The 14,056-nt window shown below is 56.2% G+C and overlaps 2 protein-coding genes across 2 annotated transcripts; both read left to right on the top strand.

The window, feature by feature from the left end:
• Positions 1-6,299: 6,299 nt before the first annotated feature.
• On the top strand, positions 6,300-8,762 carry SETTUDRAFT_22111 (uncharacterized protein; the record flags this gene model as incomplete). Its single annotated transcript, XM_008030549.1, has 1 exon — positions 6,300-8,762. The coding sequence occupies one exon, from the start codon at positions 6,300-6,302 to the stop codon at positions 8,760-8,762; it is 2,463 nt and encodes an 820-aa protein (XP_008028740.1).
• Positions 8,763-11,629: 2,867 nt separating this feature from the next.
• Positions 11,630-13,204, top strand: SETTUDRAFT_95104 (uncharacterized protein; the record flags this gene model as incomplete). Its single annotated transcript, XM_008030939.1, has 1 exon — positions 11,630-13,204. A coding segment is annotated over one exon (1,575 nt), but the record flags the coding sequence as incomplete, so codon positions are not given.
• Positions 13,205-14,056: the final 852 nt, after the last annotated feature.

Genomic DNA, 14,056 nt, shown 5'->3' with positions numbered 1-14,056 from the left:
TTTAGGGATAAAAAAGAAAAAGTTTCGACTTAGGTAGTTTTAATGAGTAACTCTCTCGTTCATTTTTAATGAGTCTTCATCTCAAGTTTTAGTGAGTAACTCTCTCGTTTCGACTTAGTGCCCAGCGAGTAGCAGCTGTCTTGGCGTTTCGACTTGGTGCTTCTACAGAGGTAACCAGTCTCTGTATCAGCGTTTGGATTTGGTGCCACAGTAGGCGAAGACTGTCTCGGCGTTTCGACTTATTTTGCTATTACAGACCAGAAAACTGTTATAGCGTTTTTGAATTTTGTGCCACAGTAGGCAAAGACTGTCCTGGCGGTTGGATATAGTGCCACAGCGGGATCAGGCTGTCTCGGCGTTTAGATATAGGATTTTTGATTTTTGTTGTTTTATTTGGTGTTTTTAATTGTTTTTGGTTTCGTTTAGTAGTCTCCCTATTAGTCATCGGGGCGGTCTGTGCGTTCTCGAAGATTTTCGCATTTCGAACACGTCGCAAGAATACCGACAATACCCCCTCTAGCACCTCAACGAGAGGGCTGCACACATTAGAGGTGGCGTAAATCGGTTTCTCGCGACGTGTTACCCCTATATCTGATAGAAAATTGACGAGTTTTGATGAAAGATTTCTGCTTAAAAGTTGGTGTGTGACGTGTAGAAGTGTATTGAAGCTTACGGAGGGAGCAGGTATATACCATTTGACGCTAGTACTATTCTGGTCAGTGCCATCCGGCAGTAGAAGTTGTAGTAGAAACCATTTCTCGTAGAAAAGTGCCAGTAGTTGCAATTATAGAAATTCAGCTCCTAGTATCCATGTAGAATATTTCCCGCGACTCCAAGAAGCTACACATGGATCTCTTTAACTGATTCTAACACTCCTATTATTATTGTTATTATTATTTACCTTTTAATCAGCATATCACTCCAAGTCAGTGACATGTAAGCTACCATGATGAATCTTCAAATTAAAATAAAAGCCATGGAGTTTTACCCTGTACAAGTATAGTAAAGGGATAATCACGTGACAGTGTATGAACCAAGTGTATATCAGATAGCCAAACGAGGTAGAGAAAATCGGCAAACCCGTACGTAAATACATAGCTATTGTAGCTCGTTACCAGTTATATGCGTGACAATTGTGTGTCTTGGTCTGTTCTCTATTTTACTCTTGGGCTGCGAGATGGCATCGTCGTTGTGAGTAAGTAACAAAAAGGAATTCTCTTAGCGTACCTTGATATCTATTTCATTTATATTCTATTGTCGTAATCATCAGCATCATTATCATCATCATCATCATCATCATCTGCACGCTACATAGATGCAGGGATAATATGAAAAGGCTGAAAAAGGGAGAAGGCTGGTAAGCACCAGCCTGCCCATATGTCACTGTGTTGTAGTGTATCTAGGCATGGACACCCGGACCAAGAAAGACTAGGAAATTTGTTTGGGTCAGAAAGAAAGTTGTTGAGGCATTGTACGTCCGAGGAGGAGAATATGGCGCGGGTTATTTATTTTACTTGTTTGCGGTATTGCTTTTCGAGGCTGCTACGCCGACATTGTTGTTTGCTTTTAGCTGCGTTCGGGCAATAGTTGGTGTTTGTTTTCCCTTGTCGAGGCGTGGGGTTGGCATGGATGAGGAATCCCGGGATTTGGTATGTAGAGGTATGGGTGATGGATATAGATATGCACTGATGCGCATGCAGTCTTTGGCGTGTCGGAACTAAGGTTTACATGGGATATCAGAAGAAGAAAAAAAACTTGGCGACACCGACATGTCAACATGTGACATGTACATGGTCCTAGCTTTTCGACTTGGTCATTCGACTGGGCTAAGCACGCTGCCCGCCCCCTGCAAGAAAGGATTTGGTCTAGTGGGTGCAAGCTTGGAAGGAGAAGAAGAAGAGCAAGGCCAGGAACGAATGGTGCCTGGCGATCCATGGCAAAAAGGCGTTAGAATGTGCATTTTCCCATGGGGTGGTGCAAGAGAAGGGCATAGGGACAAAGGTTAGTGTGTTGCATGGGGGGTGTATGGGTATGTAGTGTGTATGTAGTGTGTATGTGCATGTATGTATGTAGGTGTATGTACAGGTAGGTAGGTAGGGCAGCACGACGAGGGCGGCAATGCAAGGCTGACGTTTGCGCGGGATGCGCGTGGCTGGTCTGCAAAAAAACGCCACTAGGGTGCCCATGGGAGCGGTACCATGGAAGGGAGGGCGAGCTAAATTAGCCCGGGGAGCCAAGTGAGTGTGTGCGATCTTGGGTCGTGGTGAGCGATGAGTCAATGACTTGCATGTCATGCGACTCAGCTGGCCCAGTGCTAGCAGTAGCAGGAGCAGCTCATCTCATCTCATGCGCGCGGGCGGGTGGTGTTTGGCAGCATTTTGTGGGAGCGTGAGGCTGCGTCGGCCTGTCGCGTGGTACACTCAGGCTCAGGCTCATGCCCATGCTCTGCTACAGTATACACGTCGGCGAGGGCAGTCGGGACCAATTTCACCCACTACCCACTCTAGCCGCCCGGGTGGGGCCTTTTGGGCACTTCGGGGCCGCTCGCCGCGAGGCAATGGCAGCAGAAAAAGTCTCTTGTGGGTCCGTAGGGCAGCCATGAGCCGCAAGACGGGCGACGAGCAGCCCAATCGGGATGCGCTTGGGCAGCGAAGGCCAGCCATGCCGAGGCCGAGTGACATGGTGAAGGTGACTCACACATGGCAGAGGAGCGGTCCGCCGTCTAGAGAGGAATTGCAGCCCGCGCCTGAAGCTGCATAGTGCGTTGAAAGCAACAAACGGAGCGAAAAGAACGTCTCGCGACTTTTTTTGCTGGCACGGTACTTTTGGGGCGACGGCCACGACCAGGCCGCGGGGCTGGTCGTGGGCGCTGGGCGGCTCTTAGCGAACGTCCCACGTGTTCCTCCACCCATCCCGCGCCAAGGCCAACGGCGACTATGGCCCTCTACATGTACGCCCGCGGCAGAGGCAGAGGCAGAGGGCGCCTTGCGAGCCGGGTCGGTGCAAGCAGCGGCAGCGAGGACCGCCATGGAGTTTGGCAGTCGACGGCCGATGATGCCCATGTTTGCCACTCCGAGGCACATGATGCTGTCACCGTGTCACCATGGCACACCAATGTGCCGATATCGCACCCACACCTGTCACATCCTACGCTGGTTTCAGGGCAGACGCGGTAACAGAAATCCGTGTGTTTCAAGTGTCAAGGCGACTCGGCTTGGATGGGGACATGGCTCGGGGTGGCAGTGGTGGTGGGGTGGCACTGGCACCAGTAGTGTAGTGGTAGTCTAATCAGACGTCAGTGCGAAGCCATCATGTGAATGCTCCATTGGGCACAATCAATCTACGCCCACTACCCCGCCATCGTGTCGCACGGCTGGGGGGGGCATGACGACGGCACAGGCTCATCTTCACCATGTGTGTGCGACGCACGTCTGGGGGGCATCCATCCATGTCGTACCGACGGCAGCAGCAGGCACGACGGGAGTGTGAGTGGGAGCGGCCATCTGGCGCATGATTGACTCGAGTGCGAATGCATCGCGGCGGGCGGCCGTGGCACAAAGATGCAGCGCCAGGTGTGGTGGTGTGCGAGCATTGGGTGGCGACGGCCAAGGCCAAGACCAAGGCGAAGACGACAGCAGCAGCGCTACCACTACCACTACTGTACTACTCGCAGTGGCAAGTCACGGGACATGGCCACCACAACGGCCAACGGCTGACGTGCGCGGGTGCGTGGTGGGAGCTGGGGCGCGTGCAACATTCTAGAAGCCTGTATACTGTAGGGTGAGGCGGGTAGATTGCAGTGTCAAAGGCAATGGCGTCGACAAGGGCACGGGCATAATTTGCGCGTGTTCGGGGGCCGGGGCGAAGTGGTATATCTGTTCACCGGAAAGCTGGTGGTGTGTAAGTATGTGTGTCGTAGGCTAGGCCCAGTCAGCACCAGCACCAGCACCAGCACCGCCTTGACGAGGGAGGCGCGTGATGGAAGCTGCGCCCGCGACGCTTCCCACGGGTGCGCTTGTGGTTGCACCGAGAGCGAGGGCCAGAGCAAGGGCCAGAGCCACAGCCAGAGCCACAGCCAGCGTGCTAGCGGGCCAGCCGTGATTTACGTGGTTCCGCCAGACTCGACACCGGACACGGAAGGGCTCGCAGCGGCCAGAGGACACCTGTTTCGCCCTGGGTGCCGGGCAAATTTAATGAGGGCCACGAGAGGCTGCGAGTGCTGTGAGTGCTTTGTTGTTCCTGCATGGCAGAGGCCATTGACGTGGCCGAGCCAGGAGAAAAGAGGCTAGCCGGCAGCCAAACACGACGCCCGGGTGAGGCTCAATGACGTGAAATTGGGGGGAGAGCAAGGATGCCGAAAAGGAAAAGAAAAAAACATGAAGAAAAAAAAAGAGATTGCCATGGAGCTAGGCACATGTGCCCTGTAACCGTTCACCGTGCCGACGGGTTGCACCGAATGGAGAGCAGCCTAGGAGCCGAAGTAGGTGTAGGCGTGGGAGGGGTGGCGGGACGAGAAGGTGATCAGCAGGCGGGCGGCGGGCGGCGGGCAGCCAGCAGCGAGAAGCCAGCAGCGAGAAGCCAGCAGCGAGAAGCCAGCAGCGAGCAGCACAAGGGGGAGACGGGCAGTGGGTAGGGTAGGGTAGGGTAGGGTAGGGTAGGGTAGGGTAGCGCAGCGCAGCGCAGCGTACACCTATGGCGGGCAGGCGGTGGTGCACACGGCACGGCAGTGCAGCGTGTGCGTGTAGAGAGGAGCTGAGCGGGCGTGTGAGAGCATCGTGACGCCGTCGTGGGCTGGGCGAGGCGGTGAAAGACGGGTGCGCATATGGCATGGCTGCGACAATGGGCGACGTCTCAGAAGCGAACGGCTCGCATGAAGACGGCCGGGCAATCCCGGTTTCAGCTCGCGCGCGGCGGCCAATGGCTGCCGCTGCCGCCGCCCACCACACGACGCTCGACGACAAGGCGAAACGTCGCAGACTTGGCCTCGCCCTCGGCCGGCTGGCCGCAACAGGCAAGTCGGCTTCTGGCGGGCACGGGGGCGGGTGTGTCTGGGCCGTGTACTGTAGAGAGATATAGCAGTTGGTAGAGTACGGGGGGTGAGGCGGGCAGCAGGTATGTAGGTGTAGTGTGTATGTAGTAGTAATAGGACAGGGCAGGGCAGGGCAGGGCAGGGCGGCCGCGCGCCTGCATGCATGGCTGCATTGCGCCCATCCACCCATCCACCCACCACCACCCATCCAACCACGCAGCCAGCGCCCATCCACCCACCCATCCATCCAGCCAGCCCGCCCGCCCGTCAGTCGCTCAATCCATCCGTCCACCCTCGCAGCGCCCGTCAATCAACGGCGCCGTGTGGTGGCCGCTGCGTCACCGCGACAGCCACGCCCAAAGGCCGCGCGCAACTAGACGCGGCAGCGCAGCCCCTCGCGCGCTCTCGTTCAACGCCTCTAGTCGCTGTGACTGGGCAGCGACGGATGCGGTGCGCGCCCAACAGTTTGCGCCCATGGCATAGGGCAGAATATAGTACCACCCCGTTTTGAAATTTTGCGCCCGCGCCCACCCCGCCGGCCAAAAGTTTCTGTGTCGAAGCCCGAAATGCGCCTGCACACGCCTGCACTCGCCTGCATGCCTGCCTGCCTGCCTGTCCGTCTGTCCTGTCCTGTCCTGTCCTGTCCTTTCCGCCGTCACGCTTGTCTGCTGCGCATTCTCTCTCTCTCTCACACACACTCGCACTCGCACTCACACACTCTCACACACACCCACCCACCCACACATCCACCCGTCCACCCACACGCGCACGCGAACAGGCTCCCTCGCCCGTCATACTTGCCTGCCCCTCGTCTTTTTTTCCCTTTCCTTCCCACCCTTCCTCCCACCCCCCGCCCTTCCCCCGTCCCCCGTCCTCTTACCCCCCCCCGTCTGGCCGCTGGTCTTTGTTTTCCCTCCTCCCTCCTGCTGCACCATTCCACTACACATCCACCTACATGTCTCGCACTGCTCGTGAGACGGCCTTTCCCAACCTTGTCCCCGTTCTGAGATAATGCGCCCTCGACGTCTCGCCTGATTTCGTCAAGCACTGCAAAAGGGCAGGGAGGAGTCGGCAAAATATCTAGCGTGTCAAGGGCGGGCGCTGGCGGGCTATCGATAATAGCAGCGTCGCGGGGATTGGGGGGGGGGCGGTGCGATGCCCTCGCTCTGCCCCCCCCCCCCCCCCAAATACTCACCACCGCCACTGCCACTCCAAATTTTTTTCCCCCCGTCAGACGACGCTGCCCGCTGCCGCTACTGCTGCTGCCGACATGGCGGACCTGCAGCCCACCTGCGAGGACTACCATTCCGATCAGAGCGACGAAGGCCACGTCGAGTTCCAGGGCCGCCCGTCGCCCAATGCTGCTAACGTCTCCACCAAGCCCTCGCAGCCCTCGGACTTGAATAAAGAAAAGCCGCCCGCCCAGCAGCGGGTGCCCACCAACATCGACCTTCGCTCCGACTCAGGGTACAGCAGCTACACCGCCGCCACCGTAAGCAGCACTAATTCTGCTCAAAGTCCAAACTCCCAGCGCAGCCCGCCTGCCGCTGCTGCCCCTTCGCCTCCCCCCGTTGTCGCCCCAGAGGCCCCAACGCCGCCGCCGCCTCACCAACGCCCACCACCACCCCCCATCACCACCAACACCACCAAGACCAGACGGCCTACGCAGTCGGACCAGCCCCGCCCCAAGATCCCCTCGCGCACCGCCTCGCAGTCGTCCAAGCCCGTCGTCAAGCAGCGAAGGCCCACCATCACCCAGGACTCGCACCCGGAACGCACCCGCCGTGACAGCAGAGTCGAATGCCCCGATCCCACGTGCACAAAGTGCGGTCCGAATGCAATTCCCCAGCACCTCACCACGCGTCCTGGCATCAAACCAACGCAGTCTGCGCGCGACGTAGATCGTCTCTCTGCTGACACTCGCTCAATGCGTTCCGACCCGGCCTCGTACTACCCGTCTCCGCCCTCGCCCTCGACCGCCCGCCGCCCCGCCTACCGGCAAGAGGCCGCCATCATCCAGCCAGCCGTGGCCCGTCGCCGTCCCTCGGCCTCGCGTCCACGTCCCATGAGTTACGGTGGTGAGCCCAACTCCCAGTACTGGGCCCCGGGCATGCCCGCCCCCTACCCGAGCCCGCCTCAAGAGCATGGCCCGCCGCCCTCCAACTCGGCCTGGCGCAACATGCCTCAATACCACCAAGCCCCTCCCATGGGCTCCTATGGCGGGCCTCAGGGCTACCCTACATACTACAACCACACACCCCCGCCCTACGAAGGTCCCCCAAGGCCAGGCATGCCGTCTCGCACTTCGTTCAACCCGGCACGCAACGGACCAGCCCCCATCATCAGCCAGGCCCCTCGTGAACAGCAGTACTCGGCGAGATATGGCCAGCCCCAGAGTGCCACCCAGGCCAGGTTCCCACAGCAATTGCAACTGCAAGACGGCGCCTACGAAAGCGACAGCGAATCCGAGACCGGCTCATCCGAGGACGAGGAGGACTACTACGAGCAGCCGGATCCCCGGGATCCACGCAACCAGCAAGCACTCATAGCACCCGCAAAGCTGGCCCAGCCCAAGCTCAAGTCCAAGACCAAGAAGCAACAACGCCCACCCATGCGCCACGCCAACACGACCCAAGTGGTCGACGAACGTCCTTCTCGCCGCATGTCCCACTCCCAGCCTCAGCCGCAGTCCCTGGTCATTGATGACCGTCGACGGAAGCGTACTTCCAAGCCCGTGGAAGAACCTTCGCGCCGTGCATCGGTCAGCCGGCCACCGGCCCCTCCGCGCCAAATCCAATCCGACTACGCCACGCCACGTGGCCAGGTGGTTGTTGCCAACAGCAAGTCTGAGCGCCGTCGCTCGGCCCAGGTCTACTACCAGCACTATCCCGAGGAAAGACGTACCCAAGAGCGTCCCAAGGTTACAAAGGAGGCCAAAGCTCGAGCCCGTGACGACGCGAGAAGAGCCGAAGAAGAACGACAACAGCAACTCGAGCTCGCTGAGCGAAAGCGTTTGAACCGAAGCTCAAAGCAGTACCACCGGGAGCCCTCGGAGTACGACAGCGACGACTACTCCGAGTCGGAAGAATCCGAGCAAGAGCAATTCATGCCCGAGGCACCCGCACCTCCGCCCCAAACCCGCCGCCGCCGTCCAACCGACGTGGGCAATGGCAAAGGCAAGGAGCGTGTTCTTGAGCACAAGACCAAGCGCATCGAGAATGCCGCAGAGGAGTACATTAGTGCTCAGCGTGGAGCTCGTGAGCCCCTGAACGAGCCCATTCACACTGCTGCGCGCAACTCGAGAACCATTTCCATGCCTTCTCACTCTGGCTCCTCTGGCAGCGAGAGGAGCCGCACCAACCGCACTGCCGTCACCAATGACAACAACGAGATTCGTCTCCGCGTCGACGCCAATGCTCCACTCAGCCTGCAGTTCAACGGCGACATGGAGGGCCGCACCATGCGCCTGATCCCCGCTGAAAATGGCATGGCCGACCTCGTCATCAGCGGAGGCCGTGAGAATGCCTATCACGGCAGCGACCGGGGCAGCAATGCAGACGACCGAAAAGCATTGGCCCTGAGACCCTCACGGCGACACACGGAGGAGATGACCGAAGGCAGTTCACGCAGCACCCGCAAGAGGCGAGACAGCCAGGTCATCCGCCCCGAACGGAGCAACGGCGCCCGACCGCTGCGTCAACGTGCCAACACCAGCTCGTACTATGGCGAGTAGAATTGTCCACGTCCTGGGCAGTCTCCACGACGCCCACAAACGTCCTTGAGCCCTTCTCCTGCAGTGGCTCCCCAATGGCTGGCTATCTGACATTTATTTTCTTTGCTCACCCAAAAGCCTCTTTCCATTTTCCTTTTTAGCGGGTCCAAGGCATGTGAAACAAAAGCTTTGCCTGAACATTGCCGGTCTTCAGGGGCCCTTTTTTGTTCTGCAAGAAAAGTTTTGGTCGGTTGTTTTGTCGCGTTCCTCGATGCTGGTTTCGACTTGGATTCCCCACTCGCGTTTTGTGTCTGCAAGTTTGCTGCGTTCCCCCCACAGCTCTGTTTTGTCACGGTAATACGGTTTGCTAGATTGGAACGCTCACGCAAAACACCATGACATGCGCGCGCGCGCAAAAAAAAAGGAATTGGCACACAACCACACAGGCTGCTTCTACATGCCTTCTCCCTCTGCCACGTTATTCTGGGAGCTTTGTTGCTTTGTTTGTTCGTTCTCGAATATCTCCTGCCCCCCTGTTATGTTTTTCTCTTTTCCTTTTCAGCTTCGCACTATACCTGCTCCTCGCGGAGGCTTTTCGGACTTTTTTGTTTGTTGGTGGATGTAATACCCTTTCTGATGTTATGGTGTGGCTGGATCTACGTGGCAGATGTTGGGGTTCCTTTTTCCCTTGGCAAAAAAGTAAGCAGAGTCGATGTGTTGGCAGAAAACGGAAGCTATGACGCTTCATGACGGTGATGATGGAAAGGCCCAATGGAACGATGTCTACGTAGCGTTTTGGATGTTTCCTTTTTGGCTTTGTTCCTTTTTCTTCTTCTTCTGTTTCCTTCTGTTCCATAGTATTTAGTTGACACGCGGCGGTGAGTGTCTTGACGGGTGATGGGGTAATATGCTTGCAGCTCGCCTGTTGCTAATGCCCCCGTCGACGGAATACATGACTTGTTTTATTTCCTCCTATAGCCGGTCTTGGTACTCTGCGTGATTTATGTGTGTGGCCGGGTTACGCGTCGTTGGGCGCATAAGTACCCTGAGTCGGTTGTTACATGGTACAAGATTACATTGGCCCCCTCCCTCTTTGCCCCCCCACTGAACAAAGTCTCGCTGTGCTTCGGGCTGCCATGTTTCCGAAGGGGGGGGGGGCGTGGACACAAGCCCTGAATCAGGCAAAACAGCAGTGAGTAAGTAAGTCATGAGCCGGATCACGTTGCGAGACGAGGAGGCTTGTGCGCCCGGATCTACCCGGTGTGTGATTCCCTGCATCCCTGTCCATGGGGTAAGTAAGCATAAGATTTTTTTTTTACTACTACTACTAACTACTTGTTATTATTATAAGGCACAGGCCAGACCAGCCTAGAACCCACGTGATCAGCAATCATCAGCCTTTCCCCCCCCCCTCCCACCCCCGGCCTTGCCCACTGTTTCGGACAAGCACAAGCAGCTCCATCCCCCCATCCCCCACGGCACCGGCACCGGCACCGGCACCGCCCGCCACGGCGTTTCGCATGAAAGACACAAAATAAAATAAAATAAAATATATATACCCCCCCCCACCCAATGTTTTCCCCAAGTAAAAAGAAAGGGTCCCTGACACACGCACCTAAGTACCGGGATTTGTTGAGTTATTCCTCGTCTATACGATATCAAAAAAAGAGAATGCTATTAAAAAGGGAAAGAACAGGGAAACAAGATGCGGTGCAGGAGGGTAAGTAAGTAAGTAAGGGTTCCCCCCCCATCTGATACACACACACACACACACACACGTGCACGTGCATGCGGCGGCGACGGGTGGCTGGTGGATTGTGTGGGGTCTGAGCGCCGACGGAGATTGCTGAATATAGTAGCTGGGTAGGGTAGGGCTGGGCAGGGTAAGTAAGTAGTTGGTATAGATGTAAAGTAACTTTATATGTATAGTACGTGCTTAGACTGGGACTGGGACTTTGCTTATATACATACATACATACATACATACATACATACATACATACATACATACATACATACATACATACATGTACCTTGTTTCCTCCGTCTCAGCCTCAGCATCAGCATCAGCATCGCCATGATTGCGCCTCACTATTGTCATTACTCATACACAAGGATACCATACCATACCCTTACTTTGGCCCCCCCCCCCCCCGGCCATGGAAGCATGACCTCTGAATCGTACCCGGTGTGGCGAGGCAGGATGATAGTTTATAATTAGCACTGATGTGGAAGTAGTGGCCCCAGCGGGAGGGGAGGGCGCCTAGGTACAAGTAGGTGCACTTAGCATAGTGGCTTAGATGGAGCTTAGCCGCCCCCCCCCTTCCTCCCCACAATGTAATTACTTACGTGACCACCGACTGCGATCGAGTGAGTACTTACTTACTGTACGGTATACCCTACGTAGTGGCTGGCACGTCTGCAAGTGGCGTTGGAAATTGCGGCTTTTTGTATCGCGTCGCGTATGTATGTGTGGATGAGTACTGTGACAACGGAGAGTACTTACTTACAGCTACTTGCACTCTGAGAGCAGAAACGATCCAAAAAAAAAGAAAACAAAGAAACGAAGAAGAAAAGCTAGTTTTTTGCTTGCACATTTTTCTTTTTCGAGGGTCTGGGGAGGGGGGAATCTGATCGACGGCGGAACGTTACGAGGGGGGATAATTGTTTTACGCGGAGAAAAAAAAGGGGGGTTGCAATGGAGCGCGTTGATGCGTCGGTGGAGCTTGTCGCTCGTAAGTACATCTATGCCTTGTTCCCGTACTCATGCGTAGCTTTTCATGCCTTTTTTTTTCCCAGGGGGATGCTTTACACCAGGCACCGATATGCCGAGGACGGTGGATTGCGTGTTATGCAGGATACATCGAAGCTATTGCTAAACTAACACGACTATAGTCATCTGCGCAACCTTGAGATTCATCCGCGATACTGTGCAAGATACGCCTGGGTCGGTAGCTAGCACGGGATTTTTGGACCGGACACTGCTGTTCCTCGAAGTGTTTTCCACCGTGTGTTTTGGCCGCGTCACGGGCTTGCTGCGCGATAGCCGCGTGCATTTTGCCTTGGGCAGCGATATAGAGCGCTCTCTGTTTGCGCTGAACAAGGCGCTTGCTGCGCATAGAGAGGCATGGCGGGCCAGCGGCGAACATAGTGCAAGCTCCGTGTTGGGCCAGAAGAACTTGGAGAGTCTCAAGCGCGGCCGCGCAGTAACGCTCGACGCCCGGTTTGACACGCAGGGCTGGCACGGCGAAATCAGAGAGCCATGGCAAGGTTGGAGGGAAAAGACACGGTCTGATCTGTACGACACTTTGTTTGGCGAGGAGGAGATGCTCAGTGTGGCGGCGAGCTGCTTGAAATGGACGCATCGCCTGCGGCAAAGTCTCGAGATGGTGTTTCTGGGCGTTGGGCCGCCGACAGCAGGCTTTGGCAAGACGCGCGAAGCCGCTATTCTAGGCGTTGCAGAGCAGCTTGAGCGCCAGCATCGAGCTGTTTCTGAGCCGTCGGGCAACTACAATGCGCTTGTTGGGGCGCTGCGGGATACCATGGCTGCCGATCGGGTGGCATCCCACGGGCTCACCAAGACCATTTACCACGACGGCGGCGAGGAAGTCGATGTCCTTGTCGAGCAGCGAGCAGACAGCGATACGCCCTCCGAGTACCTGTGCCATCTAACCTGGCTGCTGCAGGCGCCGCACCAAACCGACGTAGCCGTGAAAAGCGACGCAAAAGACGGCTATCAACTCCACACGCTCAGCTGCATGGGCTACATTGATGACCCGCTCAACAAACGCAGCCTGATTCTCTACCGCGCCCCGCAATCCCACCCTTGGGCCTCTAATCCCCCCTCCCTGCACGACATGATTTGCAAAGGCCCGACTGCAAGACCCTCGCTCAGTTCGCGCTTCCTGACTGCTCGTGCGCTTACAACAAGCGTCCTCGAGGCTCACGCTTCAGGCTGGGTCCATGGAAATATCACCTCGCGCAGCATAGCCATGCTGCCGCGCTCTCTCCAAGACCCCGAACTGTCACCATTCCTGATAGGCTGGGGGGTTCTGCAGTCCCTCGACACAAACACACGGTATTTTCCGCTAGAGCAGAATCTATACCGGCACGGCGAGCGCTTTGGACATCCTAGTGCTGAATACCGGAACGAGCATGAAGTCTATTCTCTCGGTGTTGTGCTGCTTGAACTTGGGCTTTGGCGCACAATGAGCAGTGTGTTTGCGAGGCGCTTGGAGAAGACGCCGAGATTCGAGAGGGCGAACCAGCGCGAGGTTTTCCGCCGGGTCCACAATGCCATGCTGGGTTGGGCGAATAGTAGTGAGATTGAGAGGGAGATGGGCAAGGGGTATGCAAGGGTCGTGACGAAGTGTTTGACGTGGGGGTGTGGGGATCCTGTGGTGGGCATGTTGGAGTTTCGGAGGGAAGTCGTCGATGTGCTGACGGGTGGGTGTGGGCTGTAGTTTGGCGGAGAATATGCTTTCTCGCTTCGTCGCTTTAGTCGGAAATATCCGGACTGGATGGAGTTGCTTCTTGTGGTAGGCAAATGCCTGTGGGTTGGGTGGACTGGGTGCGTAGGTTTAGTGCTGGGTAAGCTGACCATTGCGTACGAGGCGTCGTGATAGTTCTGCGAGAATCATCAAAGAGAGTATAGATACATAGCTGTCGGAACCAGTCTGAACTGTGCCGTGATGTCGACATCAATCGACTGGTGCATCCCAGTTGCAAATTTGGTTGGGTTGACACGCGTCGTAGGTGCCTTGCTGCCTTACCGGAATGCCGTGGATAGAGAAACCATTGGTCTTTCTGTTAGTGGGCTGAAGTCGTTTTCAAACACAATATCCAGCGTGGCGGTGTCCAAAGTCCTGGTCTCGGTCCTTGTGCGACGATCGAGCAAGTTTGGTGTTGTGCAGCCGTGTTGCCCAACAACGTTCCCTGTTCGAGCCCAAGGAAAAGTAGTCTAGTCAGCTTACGTATACCAGGGCAATGATCTTCTATATTCACGCAACACACGGCTATAATTTGACCCGGGCCGTTGATTGACTCCGTTGCGCATCATGTTGCGAGCACATTACGGCGTAGGGTGTCCGAGGAGCTGGAAGCGTGTACAAACATCGAGTTTAGACAAAGAAGAAAAAGAAAAGAAACAGCATACATGGCATTGCCGCAAGACTCCTTTGGCAAAGCGTAGAATGCCATTGTTCAGCTCCTCGGCATTTGCCAGCAGGTGATGTCGTGCGAACTGGGTTGAAGCCGGTGCGGCCCCCGGCATGACGTCACCACGCATCGCGCTTTGCACTCTGTGGGCGCGGCTC

This window comes from Exserohilum turcica (assembly GCF_000359705.1).
Source record: "Exserohilum turcica Et28A unplaced genomic scaffold SETTUscaffold_5, whole genome shotgun sequence".
NCBI classification, from domain to species: Eukaryota; Fungi; Ascomycota; class Dothideomycetes; order Pleosporales; family Pleosporaceae; genus Exserohilum; species Exserohilum turcicum.
Note: the sequence above shows the minus strand (reverse complement) of the source record. Positions and strands in the feature narration are given on the sequence as shown.